Genomic DNA, 27,946 nt, shown 5'->3' on the forward strand with positions numbered 1-27,946 from the left:
GTCCCAGGGATTGGGTTCGATATCGTCTGATGCTGGGGCTCAACAGGCATTGCCAGCCATGAGTCTTAGAACGGGTTCAGCCTGATACCTTGTCGTGGAATCCAGAGCACCTGTCTCTCCAGGTGCCAGGGGCCAGAGAGGCAGCCTTGTGCTTGCTCTGTGGGTGAGGCAGACCCCAGGGAGAGCCCCCCCCCCCACCTCCTCGGGCCTGCCCTGGGGGACTCGAGGCACTTACCAGCTGATCTCCCAGGATTCCCCTCGTTCCTCCTGGGCCAGGTGACAGTTAGCCACACACTCTCGGGAAAAGCAGCTCCTCTGAACGGCACAGAGCTGTGCCAGGGGCCTTTCCTCAAGGAGGCGGTCACCACTCAGCCCTGTGACCCACACCCCCCCACAGCTGTCAGTGCTGGTGGCACTGCCGCTTCAGGGCAGACTCTGCCTCCGCCACCGGGTGACACCCACCTTTCCCAGGTGTCTGCTCTCCATCCTGCCTTTCACTTCCGCCACCCACCAGCACCCCCGCCCCTCCCTGCCCAGCCGGCTCCACGTCACTATTAGAGTCACACTTCAGACCGCCGTTTTCTTTTTAATTTTTAATCTGTCTGCGCCAAGAAAAAGCAGGACTCGATCAAGCTCCCAGCCCTCACTGCTCTGAGCGCGTGGCGACTTTACGGATCAGAGTTTTGTTGATGTTTGTCTAAAACCCAGGGGAGGAAAGGAGCAACACAGATTTGAAGAGACTCCAGGACTCGGGACGTTTTTAAAGCCATCCTACATCACCCAGTGGGGACCACGAGACCCTCGCAAGAATGGGAGGCAGGTGAGTGGCCCACAGCCCCAACGGCAAGACGGGAGGGCTGTGCAGGGCAGAAGAAGGGAAGCAAAGACCGCAGGCTCACACATTCTTTGAAGGCAGAACACGTTTACAGAAGCAATTTCTGTTTTGGCAAATAAAAGTATGGTTACGGTTTCAGAGTGGGAATGACAGCCAGCCGGGCCGGGGCTCCTGCCTCGGACACGAACTGCCGAGTGGAGACCTTAAAATGCCGAAGCGTAACATGATGGGGGCTATGGCCTCACCACGGGGCATATCTCAGCACGTCCCGACCACGTGTCAAGTCACAAGACGGGTCCCACGCCACGGATCCATGTGCCACACCATGAACACAAATGCTGACCACGCAGGGGACACGCACTCTGCTTCGTGCAGAAGTTTCCAGAAAGCAGGGTCTGCTTGGCTCTCCTTCCTTTGTTCCTCGGAGCTGCTACATCCTGCTTTAGCCTGGCTTTGAGCAGGGGAAGCCGGTCCCAAGTGTCCCCCGGAAGCCTTCTCCCCGGGAGGCCTGCCCCTCACTGAGGGCGCACAGGGCTCTGCAGTCCACACAGACGCCCCACAGAGGCCGGCCCCTCCGAACTGGGAGTCCAGGGACGGTTTTAAGCAGATTGGAGAAGCAAATTTACATAAGGCGACATGCTTTCGGAGGGGCGGGGAGCAGATGTAAGCGAGCCGACGGGGCGCGTGAGCGCGTGAGCTGCGGAGTGTGCATCCGCTACCCCTGCTCCGCAGCACCGGGCGCGCCACAACCTTCCTCCAGGCCCACGCAGCGCTCCCCGGCGGTCTGGGCTGATCCTCCAGTCTCACCGAGGAGCATGGTCACTGCACTGTCAGCCTCCCGGGGTCTGAGACGTGCCGTGTGCATCGCCGTCCCCACGTGGTGCGTTAGGAGCCACGCCCATGGCCCCGAGCTCTGCCTTTCCGTGGCCTCTCTCCAAGGTACAAAGTTCCTTCCCGCAAAGGGGCAGCAGGATCACTGGGATTTCTTCCCAGTCAGGGATCTTCTTCCATTAGCGGGATCTCTGTGAAGGAAGAGATGGTCATTAGCTTAGCACAGCTGGAGAACAGGGGGGTGGTCCTGAACTAGGGGCAAGGCGGGAATGGCTGCAATTTCTGGCGTGGGTGAGAGGGACTCGCGAAGCTGCACTCGGCAGCTGAAGATGCAATGCCCCAGCTTCCCCGCACAGCACCTCTGCAGCAAAGCAACGTAGGCCCAGTCCGTAAAAACAGAAAACGCCAGGTTGGTTTTGTTTTGTTTTGTTTTGTTTTGTGTTTTGTTTTTTTTTTTTTTTTTTTTTTTTTTTTTTTGACAGGCAGAGTTAGAGTGAGAGAGAGAGAGACAGAGAGAAAGGTCTTCCTTTCCGTTGGTTCACTCCCCAAATGGCTGCTACGGCCAGGACTGCGCCGATCCGAAGCCAGGAGCCAGGTGCTTCTCCTGGTCTCCCACGGGGTGCAGGGCCCAAGCACCTGGGCCATCCTCCACTGCACTCCCTGGCCACAGCAGAGAGCTGGCCTGGAAGAGGGGCAACCGGGACAGAATCCGGCGCCTCGACCAGGACTAGAACCCGGGGTGCCGGTGCCGCAGGCGGAGGATTAGCCTAGTGAGCCCTGGTTTTAAGCAGAGCCCTGACACACACGGGCCAGTGACACGGTCAAGGAGCGGCCGCGTGTTCTGTGGGGCCCAGAGCCCTCTGCTCTGGCACTGCCAGTCCCTGTGCATGGGCTCCAAGCGGTGCTCTCATGTGGAAAGCTGTGTGGCACTGCCCTTGCTGGGAAACAGAGACCCTGTTAACCAGCCACACATTTCCACTTGACCATGAGCTACCATCTGCCTCTCCTGGCCACCCCTGGTAAAAAGAACGCCCAGGGACACAGACCTCTCTCCAGGGCTGGGGCACGGTGCTGGGCCCTAGTGCACGCCCCTGCTTCCCTGATACACTTGTTACGCTGTTCCTAAGCCCCAAAGTCCTGCCTCTTTAAGAGAAAAGCATCCTGGTTCACACGGAGGCACCTAAGGTCAGGTGCCAGCCACAGCAGCCTATCTACTCCGGATGGCCCCGGCACCTGTGTGCCTCCTGATTTTCATGAATGGGCTCGTTACTTGTGAGATCACGGTGGTTCCTCTGCAGGTGGAGAGGGCAGGAAGCAAGAGAAGCTGAGTGCGAGGAAGAGGGCTGGGCTGGGTGCTGGGCTGGGCCCTGGGGTGCCATGCACAGCCAGGGGCTGCCTGGCAGGTGTCTACAGGGTCAGCACTCACCGTCTGCGATGTCGATGCCCGGGCTGGTGGACGCCGCCTCTCCCGCCGTGGCAGCGACTGTGTCAGGGTTGTCAGGCATGGGGCGGGTGCCCCCTTGGCACCCGGGAGATGAATACAGGCTGTGGAGCAGCTCAGAAGAGCCAGAGGTGCTGTCACAGGTTTCAGACTCTCCGGGGCCTGTGTCCGTGTCCCCTGAGCCGGGGTATGCTGGGGGGCTCTGGTCATCCACGGGCAAGGGGCAGCCCTGGCCCACGGGAGCCAGATACCCGGGGCCTAAGGCACTCAAGCCGCCACTCACAGCCTCGTCGTAAGACGGGAGCATGACAGGCACGCCGTCCACCACTACGAAGTCCGGGTCGCTGCTGGAACTCCTGGGAGGCCCCCTGTGCAAAGGAAAAGTGGTGTCAGCGTGCAGAACACGGGGCCGGCGCTGTGGCACAGTAGGGAAACTGCTGTCTGCAACCCTGGCATCCCAAGTCAGAGCACTGGCTCGAGTCCTGGCTGCTTTGCTTCTGGTCCAGCTCCCTGTGCACTCGTCTGGGAAAGCAGTGGAAGGTGGCCCAAGTCCTCGGGCCCCTGCCACCCAGGTGGGAGACCCGGAAGAAGTTCCAGGCTCCTGGCTTTGGCCTGGCCCATTTGGGGAGTGAACAAGCAGATGGAAGCTCTTTCTCTGCTTTTTAAATTTTTAAAAAAGTTTTTTAATTTATTTTTAAATAAATCCTTTTTTTTTCCCCAAATAGCAAACACAGAGTGTCACAACCCCCCTAGGAATGAGGCCACTCACACTCCCTGTGCAGCTGGGCGGCCTGGTGGGCGGGCGGCAGATGCAGCCTGCTCCCTGGGTCCGCCAGGCAGATGGTGCCGTCCGCCTGGGCCACACTTGCTCTCGTGCCCCCTCCCTCTTGTTGCCTCTGGGCTCTCCTATGTGCTCGTGTTTCCCTCCCTCCTCTGACCTCTGGACTTGGCCTTGTGACTATGACCTCATGGGGCAGGGACCATGTGGCCCATTCCCACCGAGTGTGCCCGTGTGCCCCCACGGCGTCCCCCAAGATGGCAGTGGAAAGCACCGTGAAATGTCTTGGACACTGGGGACCCCGAGTGCCCAGGGGAACAGCCGGCCCTGACTTTGTCATGCTTTGTGGCCATTTTCTGCCACCATATAGAAATCACTCCCTTTTAGTGAAGACGGAAAAACAACAGGAAAACTGTGAAGAGATGGCACAGCTGCCCTCTTGCCACCAAGCTCTGTGGCTCCTGCGTACCTGTTGCTCCACCACCCACTCTGCTCCATGTCAGGGCTGCTGTCCCCACAGGTGTCTCTCACGGGGGCAGGCACAGCTCCTGGCCCAGCACCCTGCATAGTCAGCTGTGCACGGGCATGGTCTGAGCCCAAAGCCCAAGCTCTCTGTGACCCCATGCTCTGCTCCTGGCCCCCAGAGGAGCCCGCTGGAGCGGCCAGTGGGGCGGCTGCTCCTCCAATGTGGGAAGTGATGCTGAGCAAGGAGGCCAGCAGGTGGGATGTCAGCAAGGAAGGATGAGGCGGCCGGTGAGTGAAGCCAGAGCTCCTGAGTGGTAGCGGCGGAAGCTCCAAAACTGAGGGCTTGACACAGTTGCTGGTGGCCACGTCTCTCTCTCAGGCTCGCTTAGGGGCAGTCTCGAGCCCCCTGACATTCGGAAACATCCTGCCAAGGCTTTTAGGTTCTGTCCGTGGCTCCTGGGCTCACGGGTGTTTGCACAGAGCAGGCAGCCAATGGCCAATCCCCGCCCCCCAGGGCAGGGGTGGGAGGGAGGAAGAGCCTGTTCTTCCTCTCCCACAGCTCCTGCACAGGGCATCCTCGATGAATGAGGTCCCCTGCCTCTCTGGCTTCCCCACCTCCTCACTGCCCCTTTCCCCTCCATGAAGTGTGGGGTGGGGCAGGCAGGTGCCTCCCTCTAGTCCCCATCTCCTGTCCCGTCTGTGCCCAGACCACGGGCCCCCTGATTGGACAAGTTCCCTTCCACTACGCGCCAGCCAAGCTGCTGGGCTCCCATCTGCCAGGTCATCATCACCTCTGCCTTATTTATTTTCACGACACTGGGAGAAAAGCACATTCTCGGCTTCCCCTGAAGAATCTGACCACCGATGTGGACAGGCGAGGCCAGCGTTCCCCAAACAACCAGAGAATAACAACACATGATGGAAATACTCGCGGGCTAAAGGACACAGGGCGAGAGTTTTGAGAGCATCTTACAGACATCTTCATATTTAGCCGATACCCTGGGAACTTTTCTTCCAAGCGTACGTAGGAAATAGCCCCGTGGGCTACTTTTGGGCACTCCAACATCCTATAAATCACCACGGTGCAGTCCAGAGGCCTTCTGGAGATACCGTAATTGCTCAGCGAAAGCACACGGTCCCTTGATTCATCAATAACAGTGCTGCAAACCCGGAGAGCACATGGCAGACCGGTGAGGAAGGAAGGTTTCAGCCCCAGAGCAGGGGCTTGGCTAAGGACCCAGATGGCACTGGCACATCTGGGGGTCTGGGCAGGGGTGCAAGTGACCCCTCCCTGTTTTGTGGTTGGGGAGAGCGGGGTGCTGGTGAGGTGGAACCACGGCGGCCCCCGCAGCCAGGCAGGAGGACCCTGCTCAGTAGGGTGCGGCTGTCCTGGGGTGTGAGGTGAAGGCAGAGGGGGCAGACGTGGTCTCCGGCACTCTGCCCTCTTCCCTCACTGCCCCCATGGCCAGGAGCTGTGAGAGATGCAGGGTTTCCTGGAGCAGAAGGCGAGGTGGTGAACTCTGGGTGCCTCCTCCTCGGCTTCTCGGGGGACACACATGACCCTGGGGGACAGGCTGTCCCTGGGGGATGAAAGCAATGCCCTTCTCCCCAGCAGCAGGGAAGGGAGGCTTTCCATGGGGGAAGGCTGTGATGCGGGCCCAGAGCCCAAGGGAAAGGCAGATGTCAGCGGCCCCCAGCTCCCCTCTTCTAACATGTGCAAGTGGACCCTTCCTAAACCACTCCGCCTTGCAGGACGAGGCTCCTCCAGCAGGTACACTGGTTCCAGGAGAGCTGATGTCTGCTCAGCGCAGGTGCCGGCACCAGAAGCTGGAGGGGCCACAGGTGCCCCAGGAGGTGAGGGTGAGGAAGCCAACCGACTCCCGGAAGAAGGGGAGCCACCCCTGCCTGCCCCACTCCGCACGTTCACAGCCACCTCTGGGGCCGTCTCACTGGCCGGCTCCCGACTCCTCTCCTGCAGTCTGTTCTGCTGGTGGCTTTGCATTGCCCGCGTGCCTCTGACCTCATCACCTGGTCAGTGGTGTGTGAATCCTGTCCCACAGGGTACACAAATCCAGAGCCACAGGCGGGTGGGCCACACTGGGATGCCAGCCCCGTCCCGGTGGGAGAGCGTGCAGCCCAGGTCCTGGCTCTGCACCTTCTCTAGCCCCCACGGTGCCTGCCCAAGGACGGTCCACCACGGGGAAGAGGGAAGCAAGGCCTGTCTCCAGCATGGTGCTCTGACCCCAGATGCCCCAAAACATCCCAGCACAATGCTGACAGCTCTCACCTGCTCCCCAAGAGCCTCAGTGTGGCACACATCACACTCTCTCTGTGCACTGACCTGGGGGGGAAGTGGGCCTTGAACTTGGTCTGGAACATCCTGGCCAGGATGACGAGCAGCAGCACCAGCAGCACACTGGTCGCCGTGAACGCCACGATCTTCCACGTGGTCAGGAGGGTCTCATGCGTGCTGGGCCATGTTTGCTCTGCCAGGAGAGAGCACAGAGCCCCAGGTGAGCTCCCTGACCGTGACAGATGCCAAGGTCCACCCAGGGTCCCCACATGCTCCTTCCGGGGACATTCGCTGGGCGCTTCCTGGCTTGGAACAGACACAGCAGCTCCAGTGAGGCAGCAGGACCGGCGCCACACCAACACCCACCTCCAGCAGGGGCTCTGCCACGTTGAGGATGGACCTGCGTGTTCACACTCCAGAGCGTGGCACAGGCCCAGGCAACGTGCCTGCTGCTTGGGCAGACAATGAAGGGCCTGCCTTCCCCTGCGGAAGCTGTTCTGGGTGGGACCAGGTGCTGGGAAGAGGGAAGCTGGACTAACACTCTGGGGCGTGTGGTTGGCCAGGGAGAAGGAGCGTGGCGGGGGCAGCCCTGCGCCACGGCCCCATCACCTCTGGCTGAGAACTGTCTGCCAGGGAAAGGGGCAGCAACACTGGACCCTTCCAGAACGATTTCTCTCCTTTTGGCACAAGCCCCTCTGCCTCCTGGCCTCCTCACCTCACCTTGCTCAGGGGCCGCTCTCTCGGCTTCTCCCTGCACTTCCCACCTCGCTGGCTCACGTGGCCGCCTGTGTGCCTCCAGGTACCCAGCGTTAGCGAGCACTTGCCTCACCTGCTGTGTGCAGTGGTCCCCACCCTGGGGCAGGGGGTCGTGGTAAAGCTGGCTCGCAGATGGTGTGTGGTGTGTGGCTAACTGTGGAACACAGAAGCACGCGGCTGGCTTCCATGTCCCTAAGTGAGAGTCATCTCATCCCCAGTAACACTGCTTGTGTTCTGGTGTGAGTGCTGTGTCCCTCAGCGCCTGGGCAACATGCATAATCCAGTTCGCACCCAGGGCCTGTGTCCCTGCCCATGGAAGGGGGCGAGGTGGGAGCAGCCTGGGCACAGAGGCTGGAGGGCCTTCCAAGGACCCCAGGGGGCCTGGGGTGGACCTGGGGACGGTCAGCATTCTAAGCCACGAGCAGGCAGGCTCCTCCCCCCCATTCTGCCCAGGACCTAGACGCGGCCTCGCGGAAGTCCAGCGCCTTGTTCCCACACCATGTGAGGCCGCCCAGCCTGCCCCTTACCGGATTTGATGCAGTAGACCTGGTAGGAGGGGAACCACTCTCCGTACTGGCAGGTGATGTACTTGTAGTCACTGGTGAGGCTGTAGCCGGGGTCGCAGTAGAACTCCACCACCGTGCCGTGGTTGTAGCGCTCGCAAGGCCGCGGGTGGCAGATGAAATCTCCGTGACTCACCATGGGAGGTAGTGGACAAACTTGGGCAGTGGGGGAGAATAAGAGTTTCAGAACCACGCGCTCCCCGTGCCTGCAGCCCTCAGAGACAGGCTGGCGGGGGAGGACTCAGCTGCCTCCGGACGCGTGGATACCCAAACCGCCAGACCACCGTGCCGGCCCTGAGACGGCCCCTCCTTTTATACTTTCAGAGGAGGCCACACGGAAGCTGTTAGGGGATTCTAAGGCCGTGCTGCTGTCACGTGGTGTTGTAAGTGCCTCGTAAAAGCGAGGTGTGTTTTACAGCGTGAAGACTAAGCCTGTTTAATAGACCACATTAAGCTGCTCTATTAATAATGCATGCTATTACGAGTCAGGCAACCTAGTAAATAAAGTTAAGATTTTTATGGACAAAGTCGCCACCAAAAGGCACGGCTCTCCCAAGGCTGTTCCTGTGGCCAAGGTCATGATCACCCAAGGGACCGCATCCCTAAGCTGATTCCACACCGCCCTGCTGGGGTGCAGCCAACACCAGACACAGATGGAACCCTAGCTCTGCCTGGAAACTCAGGCCACTGCCTCCGGCTCATGGGGCCAGTGGGGAGCTGGAGCCGGCCGCCTGGGCTTCCCGGATTGGTTCTGCCAACACCTCGCTATGTGGCCCTAAGCAGGTCACTGAGGCTCTTTAAGCTTTGGTTGTCTCTGTAAAAAGGATGCTCATCCCACACTGCATGAGGTTGTAGTTTGTAGCTTTCAGCTTCCTGTTTTGAGAGGCCTTGTGAGATGTTGAGGCGAGATGGAGAGGACTCCGCGCCCAGAACCAGAAAGGCACGGAGCTCCGTGCTGGCTTAGTCCACGCGGCAGAACGCTCTCGAGAGGGCTCAGGAGTGAACCTCACAGCCGCTTACCTGGTCCGCAACAACCAAACCACAAATCCCACCCACACCAGCTTCGGGTCACACCTGAGGAAGCCACCAACAACGCCAACCAATAAACCAAGCCAAATTAAAAACTAAATGAACATTCACTTTTGGGCGCTTTCCTGGAAGCACCCAACACCCTGGCCAGCGTGATGCCACGGGCACTGCCCACAGCATGCAGGCCACGTGTGTGAGGAGCCAGTCTGGCCACCCTGGCTGCAGGAAGGCCCTGAGCAGCTTGGCTGAGGCCAGACACTGAGACTGCACCCTGAGGGCGGCACCCCGAAGTGAGGAGTGCTCAGGGGGCCAGAGGCACCTCCCGGCCCCGCCTCTGCCCGCACTCAGTGCCATAGCCCACAGTGCCGGGAAGCACGAGGTGGGCTCAGGCTCGCTGCAGACGGGCCGTGTCCTGGATGAACTGCTCACTGGCTCAGCCTGACCAAGGCCCTGTCCTCCCTGGACATGAGGTCCCCGTGTGCAAGCCAGAGGAATGCTGGTTAAAAGCAACTGGGGGAGCCGATGGCAGCCAGGACCTCAGCACACAAAGAGGGGCACTGCAATGAGGAAGTGGCTCCCACGGGTGATGGAAGAGTAGAGAAGCCGACAGAGTAGAGAAGTCGACAGCTACTCAGGAACTCACAGCAGCAGGAAGCCACTACCACCCCAGGGCTGGCTGGGGTCCTCGGTGCTGGTCCCCAGTGGAAACTGGAATCCTGGAGCTGTATCTACCCCATGGCAGCCAGAGTCAGGGGAATCTTGGATCCTGCTGGGGATGCCTCCAGGGCAGAGGGTAAGGGAGAAGACCCTGGTCCTTCTACTGCCTTCCCTCCAAAGTCAGCAGGGAACCAGTTGCCAAGGGGACCTGGGAAACAGGGCCTGTGGCAGGCAGCTGCTTGCAACTTGGTGTAATGGTGGGAAGTTCTAGGGGGTGGATCTGAGGCCATGGGCGGAGGGTGAGCTCAAGCAGTGGCGGCTGTTGGGTAGCTGCTGGGCAGGTCCCACAGCCTGACACTGGCAGAGTCAGCATCTGGCTCGACATCGAGGTTGAGACCCTTCCTGCTGTCCCAGGTGTCCCCTGGGCTGACAGATGCCCCCCAACTGTGCAGGAGCCACAGAGCCGCATGCATTTCCATTTCCACAAACAGGGGCTCTTTCAAATTTGCTGTCTGCAGGGTGTGCTGGGAGCATCCCTAAGACATAACCAAGGCAACAAGAAGGGAAGGGCAGGGCTAGTGTGGAAGACGGAGAGAGGAAATCTTTGGCTGCTCCTGGGAAACATGGGGATGCAGCTGAGAGAGCCCTTTCCTCACCCAGGCCCTCCTCCAGGGCATTTCTCCTCCACTCAGCCCCTGCGAGAATGCAAGGGAGGGGACCCCAGTGACTTCCAGAGCCAACCAGCTCATCTGGCTGCCCAGGGCCCGCTTCTCTGCACTGCTGTGCCTCCCAGCACTGCTGTACGCCCCTAGAGGCTGGCACCTCCACTGGGGACAAGGCCCCTTCTGTGGTCAAGGGTGTACTGGGTGTCCTTGGATTGATGGATTGATAAAGTAGATGGAAGATATCATGGAATACTATTCAACTATGAAAAAGACAGCTGGCCATTTATGACAATTCTCCAGGATGGACCTGGAGAATATCACGCTAAGTGACATAAGTCCGGCACAAAAAGACAAATACGTGGAATCTAAAAGAGTTGATTTCACAGAAGCAGGAGCAGAATGGTGGTTCCTGGAGTGCGGAGGTGGGGGAATGGGGGGATGCTGGCAGAAGGTACAAGGCCGCAGCTCTGCAGGAAGAACAAGCTGGAGACCCACTGCACAGCATGAAGATCATGCTTAACCACTCTGGGTTGTGCATCGGAAACCTGCTGAGACTGCAGGAGCTCCCAGCACACACACACACACACACACACACACACACGAAGCTACTCGTGTGACGATGGATAAGTTAACTAGTGTGACTGCAGCAACGATTTCATGATGTATAGGTACAGATCCAGACATCATGTTGTATACTGTAAATATATGTATTTTTATGAAAAATAAAGGCATACAGAATAGTGGGGCTCTCCTCCTAGCAGGCTCTCCCAGAGGTTCCCCAGGGCTACCCTCAGTCCTGGCCATATCACGAAAGAGGCCCCAGGGGCAAGTCTGTTATGAGCGACATTTTTCTGAGTTGGCCTGAAGGATAAATGGCTGTTTAAATCATCGCATGAACCCTGAGGCTAATGATGCTGAGATGTGCTACAGAACGGCCACGCCGATCAGTTGCTTAACGAGGCAGGAGAGCAGAGGCAGCACAGTGTGGCCTGCAGGGCGTGGGCTGTGCAGTTCCCAATGTGTGTTCAAATCCCAGCCCCACCACCTGCTGATGAGCTGCGGTGGTTTAGGCAGCGGGGCTGACTCCTTACAGTGTGAGTCTGCCCTTCCGTTTCATAAGAGAAGCGATTCCTCCTCCCCGGGTTGTTTAGTGGATTGGAAGCTGTACGCAAACCATGTAACACAGACATCACTGAGTAAGCAATAGCTCTCAGCAGCACAGGTGCCCAGACTTGCCACGCTTCCTGAGCCAGGGCCCTAACGCCAAGCCGGACGGCTGCGCTGTGCCAGGGCTGCCTGACGTCCAGGGCTCTGGGACACATCCCGTCACCTGTCTGCTCACCCTGTCTGCTCAGAGGCCAGATAAAACCCATCCACCATTGCGGAGGCTGTAATTCTAAGTTGTCATCGCCTTGCAATGGAGATGCATGTCCCCCTACGTGGAGGCACTTATCTTCAGACCTTGCAGCGTTCCCAATGACTGCACCTGGCAAGCATTAGCTTTGCTGGAAAACAAACCCTCCATGTAGTGTGGTTGGGGTAGAGGGTGGGAATGTTTCTTCTCACTTGTAAGGAAATATTAATAGCGTTGTTAATTGTAAACTTGAGGAAGTTTGTTTTATATTTTTAAAAGATGTATAAGATGTATTTATTTATTTGAAAGGGAGAGAGAGAGAGAGAGAGAGAGAGAGAGAGAGAGATCTTCCATCCACTGGTTCACTCCCCAAATGGCCACAACGACCAAAGCTGGGCTGATCCAAAGCTAGAAGCTTCTTCCAGGTCGTCCACATCGGTACAGGAGCCCAAGAACTTGGGCCATTTTCTGCTGCTTTCCCAGGTGCATTAGCAGAGAGCTGGATCAGAAGTAGGGCAGGGGCCGGCACTGTGGCACATGTTAATCCTCCGCCTGCGGTGCCGGCATCCCATATGGGCTCCGGTTCTAGTCCCAGCTGTCCCTCTTCCAATCCAGCTCTCTGCTATGGCCTGGGAAAGCAGTAGAAGATGGCCCGAGTCCTTGGGTCCCTGTACCCATGTGGGAGACCTGGAAGAAGCTCCTGGCTCCTGGCTTTGGTCAGCTAAGCTCTGGCCATGGTGGCCATTTGGGGAGTGAAGCAACGGAAGGAAGACCTTTCTCTCGGTCTCTCCCTCTCTCTGACTGTAACTCTACCTCTCAAATAAAATAAATAAAATCTTAAAAAAAAAAAAAAAAAGAAGTAAGGCAGCTGAGACTTGAACCAGCCCCCTTATGGAATGCTGGCGCTGCAGGCGGTGGCTTAAGCCGCTATACACAGCGCTGGCCCTGAGGAAGCTGATTGTAAAACCTCAGTGTAGAGGTGAGCATGAGACACAGTGATTAAGGTGCGTGCAATGTCAGAGCGCTGGGACTTCAGTCTCGGTCACCCTTCCAATTCCAGCTCCCTGCTAATGTGCACCCTGGGAGGCAGCAGGTGATGGCTCAAGTACTTGGGTCCTTGCCACCCATGGGGGAGACCTGGATTGAGTTCCTGGGTCCTGGCTTTGGCCGTGGCCCAGTCTTGCTTGTTGGGGGCATTTGGTGAGTGAACCAGTGGCTGGGAAATTTCTGTGTCTCTGCCTTCCAAATAAATTTCAAAAGATAAGAATCCCAACCTAGGAACCACCTGAGGTTCAGGGGCCTCCTACCTCCCACCCAACATAGCCTCTCAGAGTGAGGCTAAACCAAATTCTGCTGCCCTCTTCTCTCATTCATGCCCTAAGGGGCAGACATCTGTACAGACAGACGGATGGACACTCCCACACACAGAGGCCTCAAAAATTGGGCCAACAGCGCCGCTCACAGTGGCCACGCAGCTGGCATTTGAAATAGCCCACATGTTCCTAGACATCCTGGTGAGCAACAGTGCAACGGCTTCCGGTTGAATGCCTTCAGGCACAACCCGTGACTCAGATCCTGTTGGCTGCTAGTTCTAAGCAAAACACACCCATGGAAACCCGTGGGTGGCACACACAGATTCTTCTACAACTCTTTTTAAAAACTGTTTCCTAGAAGTTCAGGAATCATCAGCAACAGTCAGTACTTTTGTGTGGCTGGGGTCTGGACTGAGTGTTTCAGCCGGAAGTCACTGGACTCTGGCCAGAACACAGTAATGGCCGGCCTCTGGGTGTCAGTGGTTGGCCGCCTGTTCAGTGACGGAGGGCTGCACTCCCTTCACACTACAGAGTCCTGGAGGTGGCATGGTAGTTTTCATCGTATTTAGTCTTTTGTGGGGCTTGACAGGTGGGCTGGATGTGGGGTGGGGGCACAGAGGCACAGGACCCCGAGGCTGCCCTGCACTGGCTGAGAACAGCCCGGGTCCGGACAGGCAAGTTGAAGGCCTCTCAGCTGTGAGAGAGGCCCCTACTCTCAAAGAGCTCATGCACTTGTGCAAGTACACACAAACACACGCCTGATGTCCAGTGACTTGGATTTTTCCAGGCTAAGAGGCCCACGCTCCAGGCCCAGCCAGTTGCTCAGACAGTTCCCTTCCTCCTGCTGGGGCCCTCGCCTCACCCTGCTCTGGCTATTTCTTCCTACTCAGACAGCATCCCAGCACAAACCCCAGCTTCTTCAGGTGGCCTGCCCTGAGCACCCAGGCTCTGCTCCCAGCACTCCCGGGCACTCTGCATTTCACATGCCTTGTACAGAGGCTCCTCAACTTAGGATGGGGCTAGCTCCCCATGAACGCACTGTGAGTTGAAAATATTGTAAAGAAAAAACACATTTCCCATCCTCCAACCCACCGAAGCCATGGTTTAGCAGCACAGTGAGTGGTCGATCCCCCACCACGGCCTGCCTGGGAGCTGCAGTTCCCTGCCGCTGGCCAACTCCATGAGTGAGGACTGACTGCTGTCACTAGCCTGGGAAGAGATCAGAGCTGGAAGTGCCACTCCCGTTGAACGCATTTCATTCTCACATCATCATAAAGTAGAAAAACCCTACGTCCTCCTAGGTTAGGACTGTCTGCACTTAGACACATCTGGAAATTCTTGAGCAAGGACCGCGTCTCTCTGATGTTTCTAACTGCTGCAGCATCCGGTGCTCTTCTTGATAAACACCTGTTATTTGTGAGAATGAAAACCTTCTCGCAATAAACCGGAGCCTTCCTCTGCCTGCTCCTCCCAGTGAGCCACGACTTTCATCCTGTATCTGGCCCCACTTCTTAACAGGGGAAAGAAGCTGAGATATGACAACAGCTTTTCCACAGCTTCCTCAGCGCATGGCTACAACAGACAAGGATCTGTGTGTGTTTTAAGGATGTCTCAGGGATGGGAGATAGAGGTCTGTCAGCCCCACCGCTGAGATATTCACTAAGAGGTCAATGACGTTAACACTTGCAAAATAATGCCAGCTGGTTCCTCCCACCAGGCACTAACAGATGTATAAAACGTAGAAGAGTAATGTTTAATTTTTTTAGCTTTTTTTAAAAAAATTTTTGACAGGCAGAGTGGACAGTGAGAGAGAGAGACAGAGAGAAAGGTCTTCCTTTTGCTGTTGGTTCACCCTCCAATGGCCAGCGCACCGTGCTGATCCAAAGGCAGGAGCCAGGTGCTTCTCCTGGTCTCCCATGGGGTGCAGGGCCCAACCACTTGGGCCATCCTCCACTGCACTCCCGGGCCACAACAGAGAGCTGGCCTGGAAGAGGGGCAACCGGGACAGAATCCGGTGCCCCGACCGGGACTAGAGGGTAATGTTTAATTTTAACATCGTTTATAGCACAAGAATAGCATCCAGAGCACAAATGCAGTGGTGCTAGGGAAAGAAAAGGCAGGTGTTGGCGAGAACGTCAGCATAATGCCAAAACAAGCTCAGAGACTGCCAGCCCATCGTGTGGAAAAGAAGACAAGCACAGGGGATTCAGAAAGAAAAAGGCGTACAAACAAAAACACATGACAGCTCTATTTCTCTTGACTGGAAAAAGAACTCTAAAGTCTTGAATTTTTAAAGCAGTGTTAGGTCCGTGGAGCAGAGGGAATAGAAGACTCTCATTTAACTCCGCCCCCAGACACAGGCACAGCTCCGCCCCCTACCCTGCCATTACCCCTCCCACCTGCACGGTGCATTTGCAACCCTGGTGACTCCCCCTGACATGCCACTGTCGCCCAGCGTCTGTAGTTCTCACTAGGCTTCACTCCTGATGTACATTTGACGAGTGTGGACAAATGTATGACAGGCACCCACCGTTACAGCGCCACACAGAGCGGCTTCACACCTAGAATCCCCCTGTGCTCCGACTGCTCATTCACCTTCCCCTGTCTCCTAAAATGTCACACACTTTCAAGTAGCCTGTTCAGATCTTCTGTCATTTAGTAATACGCATTCGAGGTTCCTCTATGTCTTTTCGTGGCTCATTTCCTTTTAATGCTGGATAATACGCCAATGTCTGGGTGTGCCACGGTTTGTTTATCCGTTCACCTATTGAAGGACATCTTGGTTGCTTTGAGGCTTTGGCAATTATTCATAAATCTGCAGGGTTTTGTGTGGCTCTACAGTTTCAAACCGTTTGGGTAAATATTTAGGAGTACAACTACTGGATCACATAGTAAGGGGATCCGTAGCTTTGTAAGAAACCCAGTCTTCCAGCGTGGCTGTCCCGTCTCACACTCCCACTAGCAATGAATGAGACCCCTGCTGCGTGGTCTCTTTGTCAGCGTTTGGTGCTGTCAGTGCTCCAGACTGTGGTCATTCTAATAAGTAAGTGCCGCTACCTCATTGTTTTTATAACAGTGACAATTTTTAAAGTTTTATGGACTTATTTGAAAAGCAGAGAGACACACAGGGAGAGCTTTTCCAGCTGCTGATCTATTCCCCAAATGCCCATAACAGCCAGGGCTGTGCCAGGCTGCAGCCAGGATTCTGAAACTCTGAGTCTCCCACGTGGGTGGCAAGGTTCCAGCTAGCTGAGCCATCATCTGCTCCTCCCATATTAGTACTGGAACCGGAAGTAGAACTGGGGCTCAAACCCACGCACTCTGATATGATTGTGGGTGTCCCAAGAGGCAACATAACTGCTGCACCAAAGACCCACCCCACACTGCTGTTTTAATGCTTCCCTCATGACACAGGATGTAGGGCCCTTTTCATGGGCTTATCTGCCACCTCTGCATCTTCTTTGGCCCATTTTAAAAATCAAGTCATCTATTCATTTGTTCCAGTTTTAGAGCTTTAAGATTTCCTTCTATGTTTTGGATAACAGCCCTTTACCAGATGCGCTTTTTGCAAATATTTTCTGCTACTCCGTGGCTTCTTATTCCCGTGGCATTGTCTTTCACAGAAGTGTTTAATATTAATGAAGTTTAGCTTATCAATTATTTCTTTCATGGATCATGTTCTGGATAATATATCTGTAAAGACATAGCAATACCCAAGACCACCCAGAGTTTCCCTTGTGTTGTACTCTTAGAGTTTTACATTTCACATGTAAGTCTACTGTCCATTTTGAGTTCATATTTGTGATGGGTATAAGGTCTGTGTATAGATTCTTTTTTTTTTTTTTTGAAGATCGATGTCCAGATGTTCCAGTACCAATTGTTAAAAAGACCATCTTTGCTCCATTGTACTGCCTTTACTCCTTTGTCAGATCCCAGATGACCAAGTGGGTCTGTATCTGCTCTATTGATATATTGTCTATTCTCTCACCAATACCAAACCATCTTGATTACTGTAGCTTTATAGTAAGTCTTGAGGTCAGGTAGTGTTAGTCCTCTAACAGTGGTCTTTTCCTTCAATATTGTAAGACTATTCTGGGTCTTTGATTTTTCCTTAGCAGCTTTAGAATCAGCTTGTTGATACCAAAAAACAACTTGCTAGGGTTCTGATTTGGATTATAATGAATCTACAGATCACATTGGGAAGAACTGACATCTGGACAATATTGAGCCCTCCTACTCGTGAATATGGAACATTTCTCCATTTATTTAGGTCTTTGATTTTTTTTTTTTACAAAGATTTATTTACTTATTTTGAAAGAGTTACAGAGAGAGGGAGACACACACACACACACACACACAGAGAGAGAGAGAGAGAGAGAGAGAGAGAGAGAGAGAGAGAAAGAGATCTTCCATCTACTGGTTTACTTCCCAGATGGCCACAATGGCCAGTGCTGGGCCAGGATGAAGCCAGGAACCTGGAGCTTCTTCTGGGTCTTTCACTAGGTGGGCAGGAGCCCAAACATTTTCACCATGTTCTGGTGCTTTTCCCAGGCCATCAGCAGGGAGTTGTATTGGTAATGGAGCAGCTGGGACACAAATCTGTGCTGATATGGGTGTTGACATCACAGGCAGCGGCTTTACCTGATACACCACAGCACCAGCCCTGGTCTTTGATTTTTTATGAGAGTTCTGTAGCATTCCTCATATAGATTTTGTATGCATTTCATCAGAGTTCTAACCAACCATTTCACTTTGGGGGGACGCTAATGTAAATAGTATTGCGTTTCTAATTTAACATTTCACTTGTTCACCTACTGGTATATAGGATAGCAATAAACATATAAGTAGTCTTCAAAAATATGGAAAATACATGTTATGAAAACACTATGCATGGATTTACCAGTGTCGCGGCTCACTAGGCTAATCCTCTGCCTGCGGCTCTGGCACACCGGGTTCTAGTCCCGGTCAGGGCACCGGATTCTGTCCCGGTTGCCCCTCTTCCAGGCCAGCTCTCTGCTGGGAGTGCAGTGGAGGATGGCCCAAGTACTTGGGCCCTGCACCCCATGGGAGACCAGGAGAAGTACCTGGCTCCTGCCATCGGATCAGCGCAGTGTGCCGGCCACGGTATGCCGGCCGTGGCGGCCATTGGAGGGTGAACCAAGGGCAAAGGAAGACCTTTCTCTCTGTCTCTCTCTCTCACTATCCACTCTGCCTGTCAAAAAACAAACAAACAAACAAACAAAAAAACACTATGCATGGATTTCAAAAACAAGTTTGTACCAAAATGAACCCATACTGTTATAACATGTCTGAACAGAATCTAGTTTGAATCCCCGAGAAGACTCAAACATCATTTTGAAAAGAGCCCCTACTACAGCAGCGTGGATTCTATGAAAATTAAAACAAGAACAAACATCAAACTGATGGTGAAGCTTGCGTGGAAGAACTGCGAAATCACTGATGTGTCATAAAAAGTTTATGAGGGAAATGCCCCAAAGAAACCAGTTTACAAATAGATAACTTGTTTTAAGAAGGAACAAGATGATGCTGAAGATGGAGCCTACAGTGGTAGATTGTCCACACCAATTTGCAAGGAAAAAAATTAACCATGCCTAATTGAAGAGGACAATGACAGCCAACACAAGAGACATCTCAGGGGGCTCAGCTCTGGCTGAAAAATTAAAGTGGAGCGAACTTTCTGTTCTCAGCACCAAAACAGCTGCACCAAGATCAGCTTTCGATGGAAATTTTAAGAAAGTGGGATCAAGCTCCTGAAGCATGTCTTCCAGTAAGTGTAACAGGAGGTGAAACACGGCTTTATCAGTATGATCTTGAAGACAAAGCACAATCAAAGCAATGGCTACCAAGAGTGGGAGAGACTCAGTCAAATCCAGAGTCAAGAGTAAAGGTCACAGCACTGGTTTTTTTGTGATGTTCACGGTGTTTCCCTGGTTGACTTTCAGGAGAGTCAAAGAATGAAAACGTCTGCTTATCAGCAGAGCGTTCCAAGACAGTCAGCCAAAAACGCCCAGTTAGCAGAAAAAGGCCCAGAAGGCCTCCCCAGTCTCCTTCTCCATTTACAGTGCCTCTGCTCCCTCTTCTCACCAACCAGGGGAATTCTGTGAGAGTGTGGACAGGAAATCATTAGGCATCCACCTTGCAGTCTTGGTTCAGCTCCTTCAGACTCCATTTTGTTTCCTAATCTGAAGACATCTTGACAAGGCCTTGTCTCCAGCTCTTCAGCAACAGAGGACAGACTGCCTGGCATAGTTAAACTCCCAGGACTCTCAGTTCTTCCAGGAATGACTAAATGGCTGGTATCGTCACTTATGAGAGTGTTTTGAACTTGATGGAGCTTATGTTGAGAAATATCGTTCATATATTTTTGTAAGTTTTTGTTTTAAAGTTTATGTATTTTCATCTTTTATTACATTTTCCCACAAACTTCTTTTAAAGATTTGTTTATTTATTTGAATAGCAGAGAGACAGAGATAGAGAGACAGAGGTAGACACAGAGACAGATCTTCCATCTGCTGGTTTACTCCTCATATGGGTGCCATGGCTGGGGCTGAGCCAGGCCAAAGCCAGGAGATAGGAGCCTCTTCTGGGTCTCCCATGTGGGTGGCAGGGGCCCAAGAACTTGGGCCATCTTCCCCTGATTTCCCAGGCACATTAGCAGGGAGCTGGATCAGAAGTGGAGCAGTTGGGACTCGAACCAGTGCCCATATGGGATGCCGCTGCTGCAGGTGGTGGCTTAACCTTCTATGCCACAGAGATGGCCCCTCCCACAAACTTTTTGAAGTTCCCTCATCGTATCCTTGTATCCTGCAATACCATTATAACCACTTACTAGTTCTATGAGGGTGTTTTACTTTGGTCAGTTCTTGTGGACTTCTGTGTAGGTAATCATGTCATCTCTGAACACAGACAGTTTTGTTCCTTTCTTCCCCACCTGTATTCCTTTCATCTCCTTTTCTCGACATGTTGCGCTAGCTAGGATTTCCAGTACAGTGCTGAAAATGGTATGGAAATCCTTGCTTTGTTCCTGATCTTTGCAGGAAATCTAGTTTAGTTTCTCACCGTTAAATATGATGCTAGCCATAGGATTCTCGTAGTTTTCTTGAGAGCTTGTTTGGAGGTTCTAGCAGGGGAGCGCAGCTACTCGTATACCCTTGACCGAAGATTAGTCCACCTCTAGCGGGGAAGGTTGTCCTCTTCGACCGAGCGCGCAGCTTTTGGGAGAGACACACGTGGAGCGGTAAGGGAGGAAGGGGACACCCGCCTAGCCAGCCACATCAGCCATTATCAACCCTGGCGATCAGTGAGGTGACAGATGTCGCAGCCTGATCGCTGCAACATCCTGCAGTTTTCTTTATCAAGTTGAGAGGTTCCTCTCAAATTCCTACCTTGTTGAGTCTTTATCACGAATTTGTGCTGGATTTTTGCCAAGTGCTCCTTCTGCATCTACTGATAAGATCATGTGCTGCTTCTTTTTTAGTTTGTTGATGTGACAGATTATGTTAATTGATTTTCAAATGCTGAATTTTCAAATGCATACCTGGCCAAAAAAATAGCCCATTCGGTTGGTGTCTAATTTTTAAAATACATTGTTGGGTTCCATCTACTAATATTTTGTTGATGATTTTTTTCCATCTATGTTCACGAGACATATTGGTCCATAGTTTTGTTTTCTCTTAAAGTCTTTGGTGTTGGTAGTAAGGTAATAGTGTCCTTACAGAATGTGTTAGCAAGTTTTCCTCTGCTTCTACCCTCTCACTCACAGGTTCCTAGTCCATCAAGAAGAGAAAACGATACTCACTCACTGGAGCTTTTGCATGGATTTTGCAAGAGTTTAGGGCTCCCAAGCAAATGACTTGCTAAGGCAGGCTCATATCAGGCACTAACACTGCCTGGTTTGTTTTCTGGGATGGGGGCCCCCATGGTCAGCCCTACTATGAGGCATAGCCGCTGGAGAGACTGGGGAGATGAACTTGTTTGGCTGGCTGCCTGGGATCTCTCAAATTCCCCACTGTCCACCTGTGGCCTACAAAGAAGTGCCTGACCCTGCTGCTTTTCAGTCTCCTGAGTGATGGCACCAAAGGCAGGTCCTCTCCCTGTGCCCTGGCAGAAGCAACGAGCCAAGCAAAGTGTGGGAGTCGGGAGCGAGGGCCCCTGGGCAGACCCTCCCTGGAAGAGGCACCCCCCCGCCCGGAGCACACCAGCTCTGTGGTCACTCCTACACGGGGACGCCGCAGCACCTTGCTGGGGAGATGGCTGCCATTCCCCTCCCAGGAGGCCTGCAACGGTCAGATGCGAGATGCGGTTAAGGAAGCGTCCTTGGCAGTCCACTTCGCCCCTGACAGTCCTGGCGGGCTTCTCCGGGAGGTGGACTGCGCCAGCCTCTGGATGGCTCTGGCTTCCCTGGGACACAGCCAGCCAGCCTCCCCCTGCTCTCACAGGGGGGCCAGAGCCGCCTTCTCAGGATCAAGTCGCCCCTCCTCCTCTCCAGCCTTGGATGCTTCCTGCAGCGGACTCCCAGCCTCTACTGCAGAGCGCTGCTCACGACACCACCCCCCGCCCAGGGGAGGAGGTGCAGTGGCTCTGAGGGCCCCCGGGGCCAGGCTGCAAAGACACCTCGTGCTTTGGGGGTTGCTGGAGGCAGAAGCCCCTGCTGTCCCCACCACCAGTAGAGAGTGGAGGGTAGGGCATTTCATTTGTTCACCCTCAAACCACTTCCCTCCAGCCCTGGGAACACCAGACCCTATTCTCACCGACTGAGCACAGGGAAGTCCAACTAATCCTATTGCCTGAAGCAAAACGAAGCTGGGAAGAAAGTCGGATACATTTTTTTCCTTGGAAATAAAGGATTCCTCCGTGATCTCCTCCTGGTTTGTGTTATCAGCACTGTGGCATAGAAAACAGAGCCTACTGTCCTAGAACAACCAGCTTTCTGGACTTGCTGAAGTAAGAGCCCCTGTGCCCTCAATTTATTATATTCTTTCATGCATCCTTAAGTTCATTTATTTAATAAGTGATTTTTTGGAAACCACTGCAACTAGCTATTACCTTAGTCCCTTAGTTCTATCATCAGGTGATACACAAATCAAGCAGTGTTTACGTGGCTGGGTGATCCCTCCCCATGAAGACCACCTGTTCTCACCCTCAGGAGTCAGGCTGGAGCCCCCAGCAACACGTCTCCCACTGGGCATGGAAGGCACCTGCACCAAGAGGGGTCAGGTGTTCTTGTATGCACAGTAAGATCCAGAAGGTATGCTGGTATTAGCAAGGGATTAAAGAACTGGGGTAACAGGTTTGAAAAACTGAAGGTCGGGCCACAAGGAACAGCCGCCCGGGTGCCCCATGGTGGAGGAACCAGGAGTTCTCCAGACACAAGGGATGTTAGGAAAAGGGCCATGACCTAGGAAAGGTGAGACGTGGCACCTCAAGAGGACAAGCACAAGTGGGTTAAAGGGACCAACGACAGCAGGGAGCAAGGGAAAAGAGAAAAGGCCCATGCAGAGGGGGGCTGTGAGTCCACCACCTCTACCAGAAGACAGTGGGCCACACGGGGGTGTCTCTGAGGTCTTGGCCTCTCCATGTGGGTAATGCAGGGGCCCCCACCCTGAAGCCAAGAGCAGATTCTGTTACTGGGACCCGGTGGTTAAATTCTGATAGGTCTCAGTGGAGGTCCAGGTGTGTTTCCTGGTGGAGGGCGGTCAGGAGCTGCTCCCTCTCCCTCCCCACAGTCGCAGGCAGCTGCCTGAAGCACCTTCAGTAGAGAATGCAGGTTGCAAGGGAGCAGGGAGAAATTACCATCAGCTAAGCAGTGGACTGATTTCAAGATACGGAACTGCTCATGTTACATCTGATCTCAAATTCTCTGTGCCACTATGGAGAGCCGTGGGAGGCAGAGGCGAGACCAAGAGAACTACCTGTGCGTGTGCAAGAGTCTACTTCAGATGGGCTGTTCAGGAAGGCCCCGAAGGAGATGACTTTTAAAGTGAAATCTAGAACAGCCCTGTTCACAGTGGGGTCCACAGACCAGCACCAGTGGACCATCTGACAGGAGACTCCAGGACAAAAGAAATACAGAAAGAGATTGGACCATGTGGCAGCACCTGTGTTGCAGTTTCTATTTAAATATAATTTGATGACAGCTGAATCTAACAACTTAAAATGAGACTTGTGCCATCTTTGTCTTTTTTCAAGAACCCATCTGTGTTACGTATTATACAGTATTTGTCTGCAGTGATGGGGAGAAAAACCACCAAGGCCAGTCCTTTCACTGCAGAGAGATGAGACGCACTGCTTCTATCATACATGCATACATGAATGCATGATGCAGAACGACCAGGCAGGAGCCATCGAGGGCAGTTCTGGGGAAGAACCTGCCCGGAGGAGGGGATGGCAGACATGAGGGGTAAGTTGGAGGCAGCGGATGGAAGACTGGATGGTGGTAGCGTGTAACCTGAGAGGGTCCGGCTGCACAGCACGGCGGCGGGTGATGGGGTAGACAGCACAGTGTTTGTGTAGCTCCATGGCCCCTGCAAGAAGCTGGGATTTCTATCCTAAGTTGGAAGGAGTACCGTCTAGGGCAAGGACTGGCATATTTTTAGAAGTGGGCTCTGGCTGCTTCGTGAACAGGGACAGACCCATCAGTGCCGAAAGGAGCAGTTACCATAGCTGGAGGACAACGGTGACTTGGACCAGCACAGTGGCAGCCAACGCCGTGGGAAGGAGAGTACTGAGACGTATTTTGGATGTTCTGGTTCTGTTTCTATAAAAGGACTCTTTGAGAAATGGGATGTGGGAGCCACAGGAAGAAGAATCAAGGCAAATCCCAGATTTTTAACCTGGGCTGATTATGGTGCCCTGTACCACACCAGGTGTTGTCTTGTGGGAACAGAGTGGTGTTGAGTTTGACTTTGCGTTGGTTAGGTTTGAGCTGCCCTTGAAAGTCGTGTCAATCAGGCAAGGGGGGAACGTGTTTGGGATAAACACAGAATGCAGGCGTCATGAGCACAGGGATAACATTTACAGCTAAGGACGAATGAGTAGGGAGAAAAGAATTCATATGACGCCGAGACATCACAGGGGGCCAAAGGAGACTGGCAGAGCGTGGTCATGGAAGCTGATGGCGAGTCTGCTTCAAGGGAGAGGGAGGGGGCCTGGCAAAGGGAGCAAGATGGGAACCAAGAGTGGCCACTGGATTTGGCCACATGGAAGTCACCAGTGAGTGTGAGAAAACCAGAGTGGGAGAGGCAAAGGCATTGGTGTGAACTGACACGTGAACGGGACGGGAAACGAAGATGACGTCTTAGAAAGTTCTGGGATCAGCAAATGGGGCGGCTGGTGAGTCAAGGGGACTTCCAGCCCCCAACCCCTTGGAGCAGCTCTAGGTCTTGCTCATGCACTGGTGGGAGGGGTCAAGGGATGGAAGGAGGGCGGTCATCAAGACGGTGAACAGGGAGGTGACCTTGGAGGGGCTGGCCTCGGACAGGAGCAGAAGGAAGTCTCAGAGGGGAGAAGTGGCTGGACAGCCCCCAGCAGATCCACGGCCGGGAGACCAGAGCTGTGCAGGCTGCTCTCCGATGTCTCCATCTCCTGAAGGAAGCAGGAAGGGACCATGGCTTAGAGGCGGGGAGGGGAAGCTCAGAGCTGAGAATTATGTATCCTCAATCACAGTCCTTAATCTTTAACCCATTTGCACTTTATTAAGTAAAACGAGGAAAGTGAGGTTTAAAAAGAGTCTATGCCCCTCAGTAGTCTCTACACAAATTATTTTGGTGGGACAGAGAATGTACCTTGTAACCTACAGCCTCTGATCTTTGTGGTCCTTTTGAGAGGGCTGGACAGTGCACACAGTGGTTAAGATGCAGCCTGGGACACCCACATCCCATACGGGAGTGCATGGGTTAAAGTCCCAGGTCTTTCTGAGTCCAGCTTCCTGCTAATGTGCACCCTGGGAGCCAAAGGTGACGGCTCAAGTACTTGGGTCCCTGCCACTCCTATGGGAGAGCCAGATGGAGGTCTGGGCTCCTCGATTCTGCCTGACCCAGCCCTGGCCTTTGTGGGCATTTGGGGAGTGAGTCAGTGGAGGGAAGATTTTTGTCTTTGTATCTCTTTAAAAAAATGAAAATAAATAATAACAAAGTCTTTCTGAGCCACTGAGCCCAGGTGCTCTGACTGGGGATTTTCCAGAGGTTCACGCAGCCCCTGTATGCTCTTCACGTGGGAAAGAGCTGCTCCTCTAGCCTGTGCATCATGTCTGCCTGGGAGAGGCCACGGTCACATTCCTCTCTTCTTGCTGGGCACCCAGCCAGCCCTCAGTGCACAGTGTCCCATGATCCTCTAACTTCTAGTCCATGAATGGGAGCAGAAGTGATCAAAAGCATTTGCAGGCCTGGTACATGAAGCTGTTGCATGCTTCTGGCTGGGAAGATGGCGATGACTCCCTAAGGGGACTCGGGAGCCACACCTGGAAGATAGCAGCACCTCATCGGGCCCTGAACGACTGGGTGGAGAGGAGGTGCTGGCTGGCCAGCGTTCACTCAATGCCACTACATGAAAATAAACTTCTTTTCTGTTTGCACCACAATCGATTTCTAGAACCTTCTGACAGCAGTGGTCTACCCTACACTGTAAGTACGAGGAACAAAGAGCAGATGTGAATCTGCTCTGCAAGGCGTGCAGTGCCCAGTGCTGGCTGCAGCTGTGATGGCCAGTGCTCACGCTCGCTGCTACACCAGTGCTGTACTGGCAGACGTGTCTGAACGGCTGGACTCAGTTGTTCCTCAGCCCTGGCTGCACGTTAGAATCACGCAGGGGCTCTGGGCTGGGTCCTGGTCTCGGACAGGCCTTCAAAGCCCCCAGGGGATCCCAATGCGGGGTCACTGTTGAGAAGCAGCTGACAGTGAGCTGAGCAGCACTGCACCCCCTCCATTCTGCACCTGCTGGAGAGGCTCACAGCACACGGCAACCTGGTGTGTGCGACACTGCCGTGGTACTGCTCCAGGCCTTCCCCTGTCCCCAGGCCCTTGCGATCTGAATTGCAGTCCATGGGCCCTCGGTTGTGGGATGGGCTAGCAGCTGCATAAATGCACCACCTCGGGCCCAGCACTGCTGAGGCAGAAGCTTCACTTTAGCAACAGCCAAGTGATTCGCATGCACAGTGCAGGCCGTGCAGAAGCTTCGTGGCTGAGCTCACTGCAGAGAGAAAGCTGCACCTTACAGCCAGAATCTCACCTCAGCTGCCCTGAAGAGCAAGGGCAGGGCATGGGAAGTCAGCAGTTCTGTGCACTGTGTGGAAGGGACTCAGCTCAAGACAGCCCCGTGCATCATCGGCAGGGCTCCGAGAGGGACCAGGTACACAGGCAGGGCTCCGAGAGGGACCAGGCATACAGGTGCCGCTCCACTCCAACATGCCCAGAATCAGCCAGCTCTGCCTTCGGGACTTCTGCCGGCTTCTAGGAGTCAACAGTGCCATTGCACCAGCTGTCCCCTGCCCGATCTAAGTTTGGGTAAGGATTCCAGGAACTGCATGAAACCCTTCATGCCAAAGTCATAGCCGTGTCCAAGGCTACCTCTGAGGCTTTGCTTTTAGCTCAGGGAAAAGCAATAAACATCAGGCAGCCCATTAGAGGCTCCACTTCTGTTGTAACAACCCCGAAGGCTAATAAATGTGTCCACCAATGGAAGCAAATGACGACGAGGCTGGGGCTTTGCTTGTTTCCAGGCAGGACGGAACACGGTGTTTACCTGCTCAGAGAGATGCGCTGACAGATCAAATTTAAGACCAATATTACCTGGGAGCCCTGAGGGAGGGGCTCTGATCTGCTTTCCATCTCAGAGTCACCAGATTAGGGTGTCCCTGAAGAAATACAGAATGCGTGTGATGACAGCTGTGAAACTTCACATATATACGGTTGCACATAAGAAATCTGCAGCGTGCCTGGTTCTGCAACCACAGGAAGCCACAGAGGGGAATGCAGGCGGGGGAGCAGGTGTAAAGCCGTGATTTATTAAGACAGACTTTTGCAACAGGGAAAGACTCGTGCTCAACTCAGAAGCTGACACGTGTCTCTGCGCTCTGATGCGGCTGCTCTTCTTTCTTCGCCACGACTGGAGCACCAGCCAAATCGAGGACCGTCCCCACAGGAGAGAGTGAATCACACGACATCGGCGGTGTCACAGCATTCTGATGTCTGTGAGTCTTTTCCAGCACCTCATGGAATCCCCCTGTGGTTAGAATCCCTGATGGGACTCGGGACAGCTTAACTTCTTTAACAATCAGGGACACGGATTAAAAAGGAGCTTGTGGGGGCCGGTGCTGTGGTGCAGCATGTTAAGCAACACTGGCATCCCGTGTGAGCACTGGTTCAAGTCCCAGCTGCTCCGCTTAAGATCCAGCTCCCTGCTAATGCGCCGGAGAAAGCAGCAGATGTCCCAGGTGCCTGGGCCCCTGCCATCCATGTAGGAGACCAGGATGGAGTTCCTGGCTCTTGGTTTCAGGCTGGCCCAGTTCTGGACGTTATCGGCATTTGGGGGGAATGAACCAGTGAATGGAAGAGTTCTCGTCCTCTCTCTCCTCTCCCTCTCTGTCACTCTGTCTTTCAGACAAGTAAAATAAATCTTGGTTAAAAAAAAAAAAAAAGGAGCTGTGTCCCACAAGGTAATCCAGAAGGCTTACACGTTACGGAGTGTTTACAGCTGGTCTTTCTGCCTTGCTCTGCCATCAGACATGACGCTGGAGCTCAAAGCTGCCAGGGTAACCTGACGATTCCCAAACTCTCCTTCCGTCAACTGGACCTTGGTGGCACCCTACAAACTGCAAGTAACATATCAGATTTTCTGAACCTCGGTTTTTCTCCCGCGATTTTTTCCTTCAATTTTTGGTGCTTGCTTGTTCTTGCTATCCGCTGGCCCTAGCAGATGAGGAAATAAATAATTGAGTAGTCAGTTAATAA

General features: G+C 53.8%; 1 protein-coding gene across 4 annotated transcripts in view; it reads right to left on the reverse strand.

Annotated features, from left to right (window-relative positions):
- Positions 1-578: 578 nt before the first annotated feature.
- Positions 579-27,946, reverse strand: part of SUSD4 (sushi domain containing 4) — a 130,096-nt gene continuing 102,728 nt past the window's right edge. Inside the window, exons 6-9 of one of the 4 annotated variants that reach the window (XM_051821376.3) lie at positions 7,927-8,118; positions 6,692-6,836; positions 3,093-3,475; positions 579-1,857 (exon numbers count right to left, since the gene is read on the reverse strand). In XM_051821376.3, coding sequence (XP_051677336.3) covers positions 1,829-1,857; positions 3,093-3,475; positions 6,692-6,836; positions 7,927-8,118 — 749 coding nt within the window. In that variant the 3' untranslated portion in view covers positions 579-1,828. Of the gene's footprint in view, positions 1,858-3,092; positions 3,476-6,691; positions 6,837-7,926; positions 8,119-12,516; positions 20,213-23,361; positions 27,905-27,946 lie in introns of those variants that run through there. The other 3 variants (XM_089312264.1, XM_089312263.1, XM_089312265.1) reach the window with 3 other exon arrangements.

This window comes from Oryctolagus cuniculus, chromosome 13 (assembly GCF_051225735.1).
Source record: "Oryctolagus cuniculus isolate XC-2025 breed Fujian yellow rabbit chromosome 13, ASM5122573v1, whole genome shotgun sequence".
Lineage (NCBI taxonomy): Eukaryota > Metazoa > Chordata > Mammalia > Lagomorpha > Leporidae > Oryctolagus > Oryctolagus cuniculus.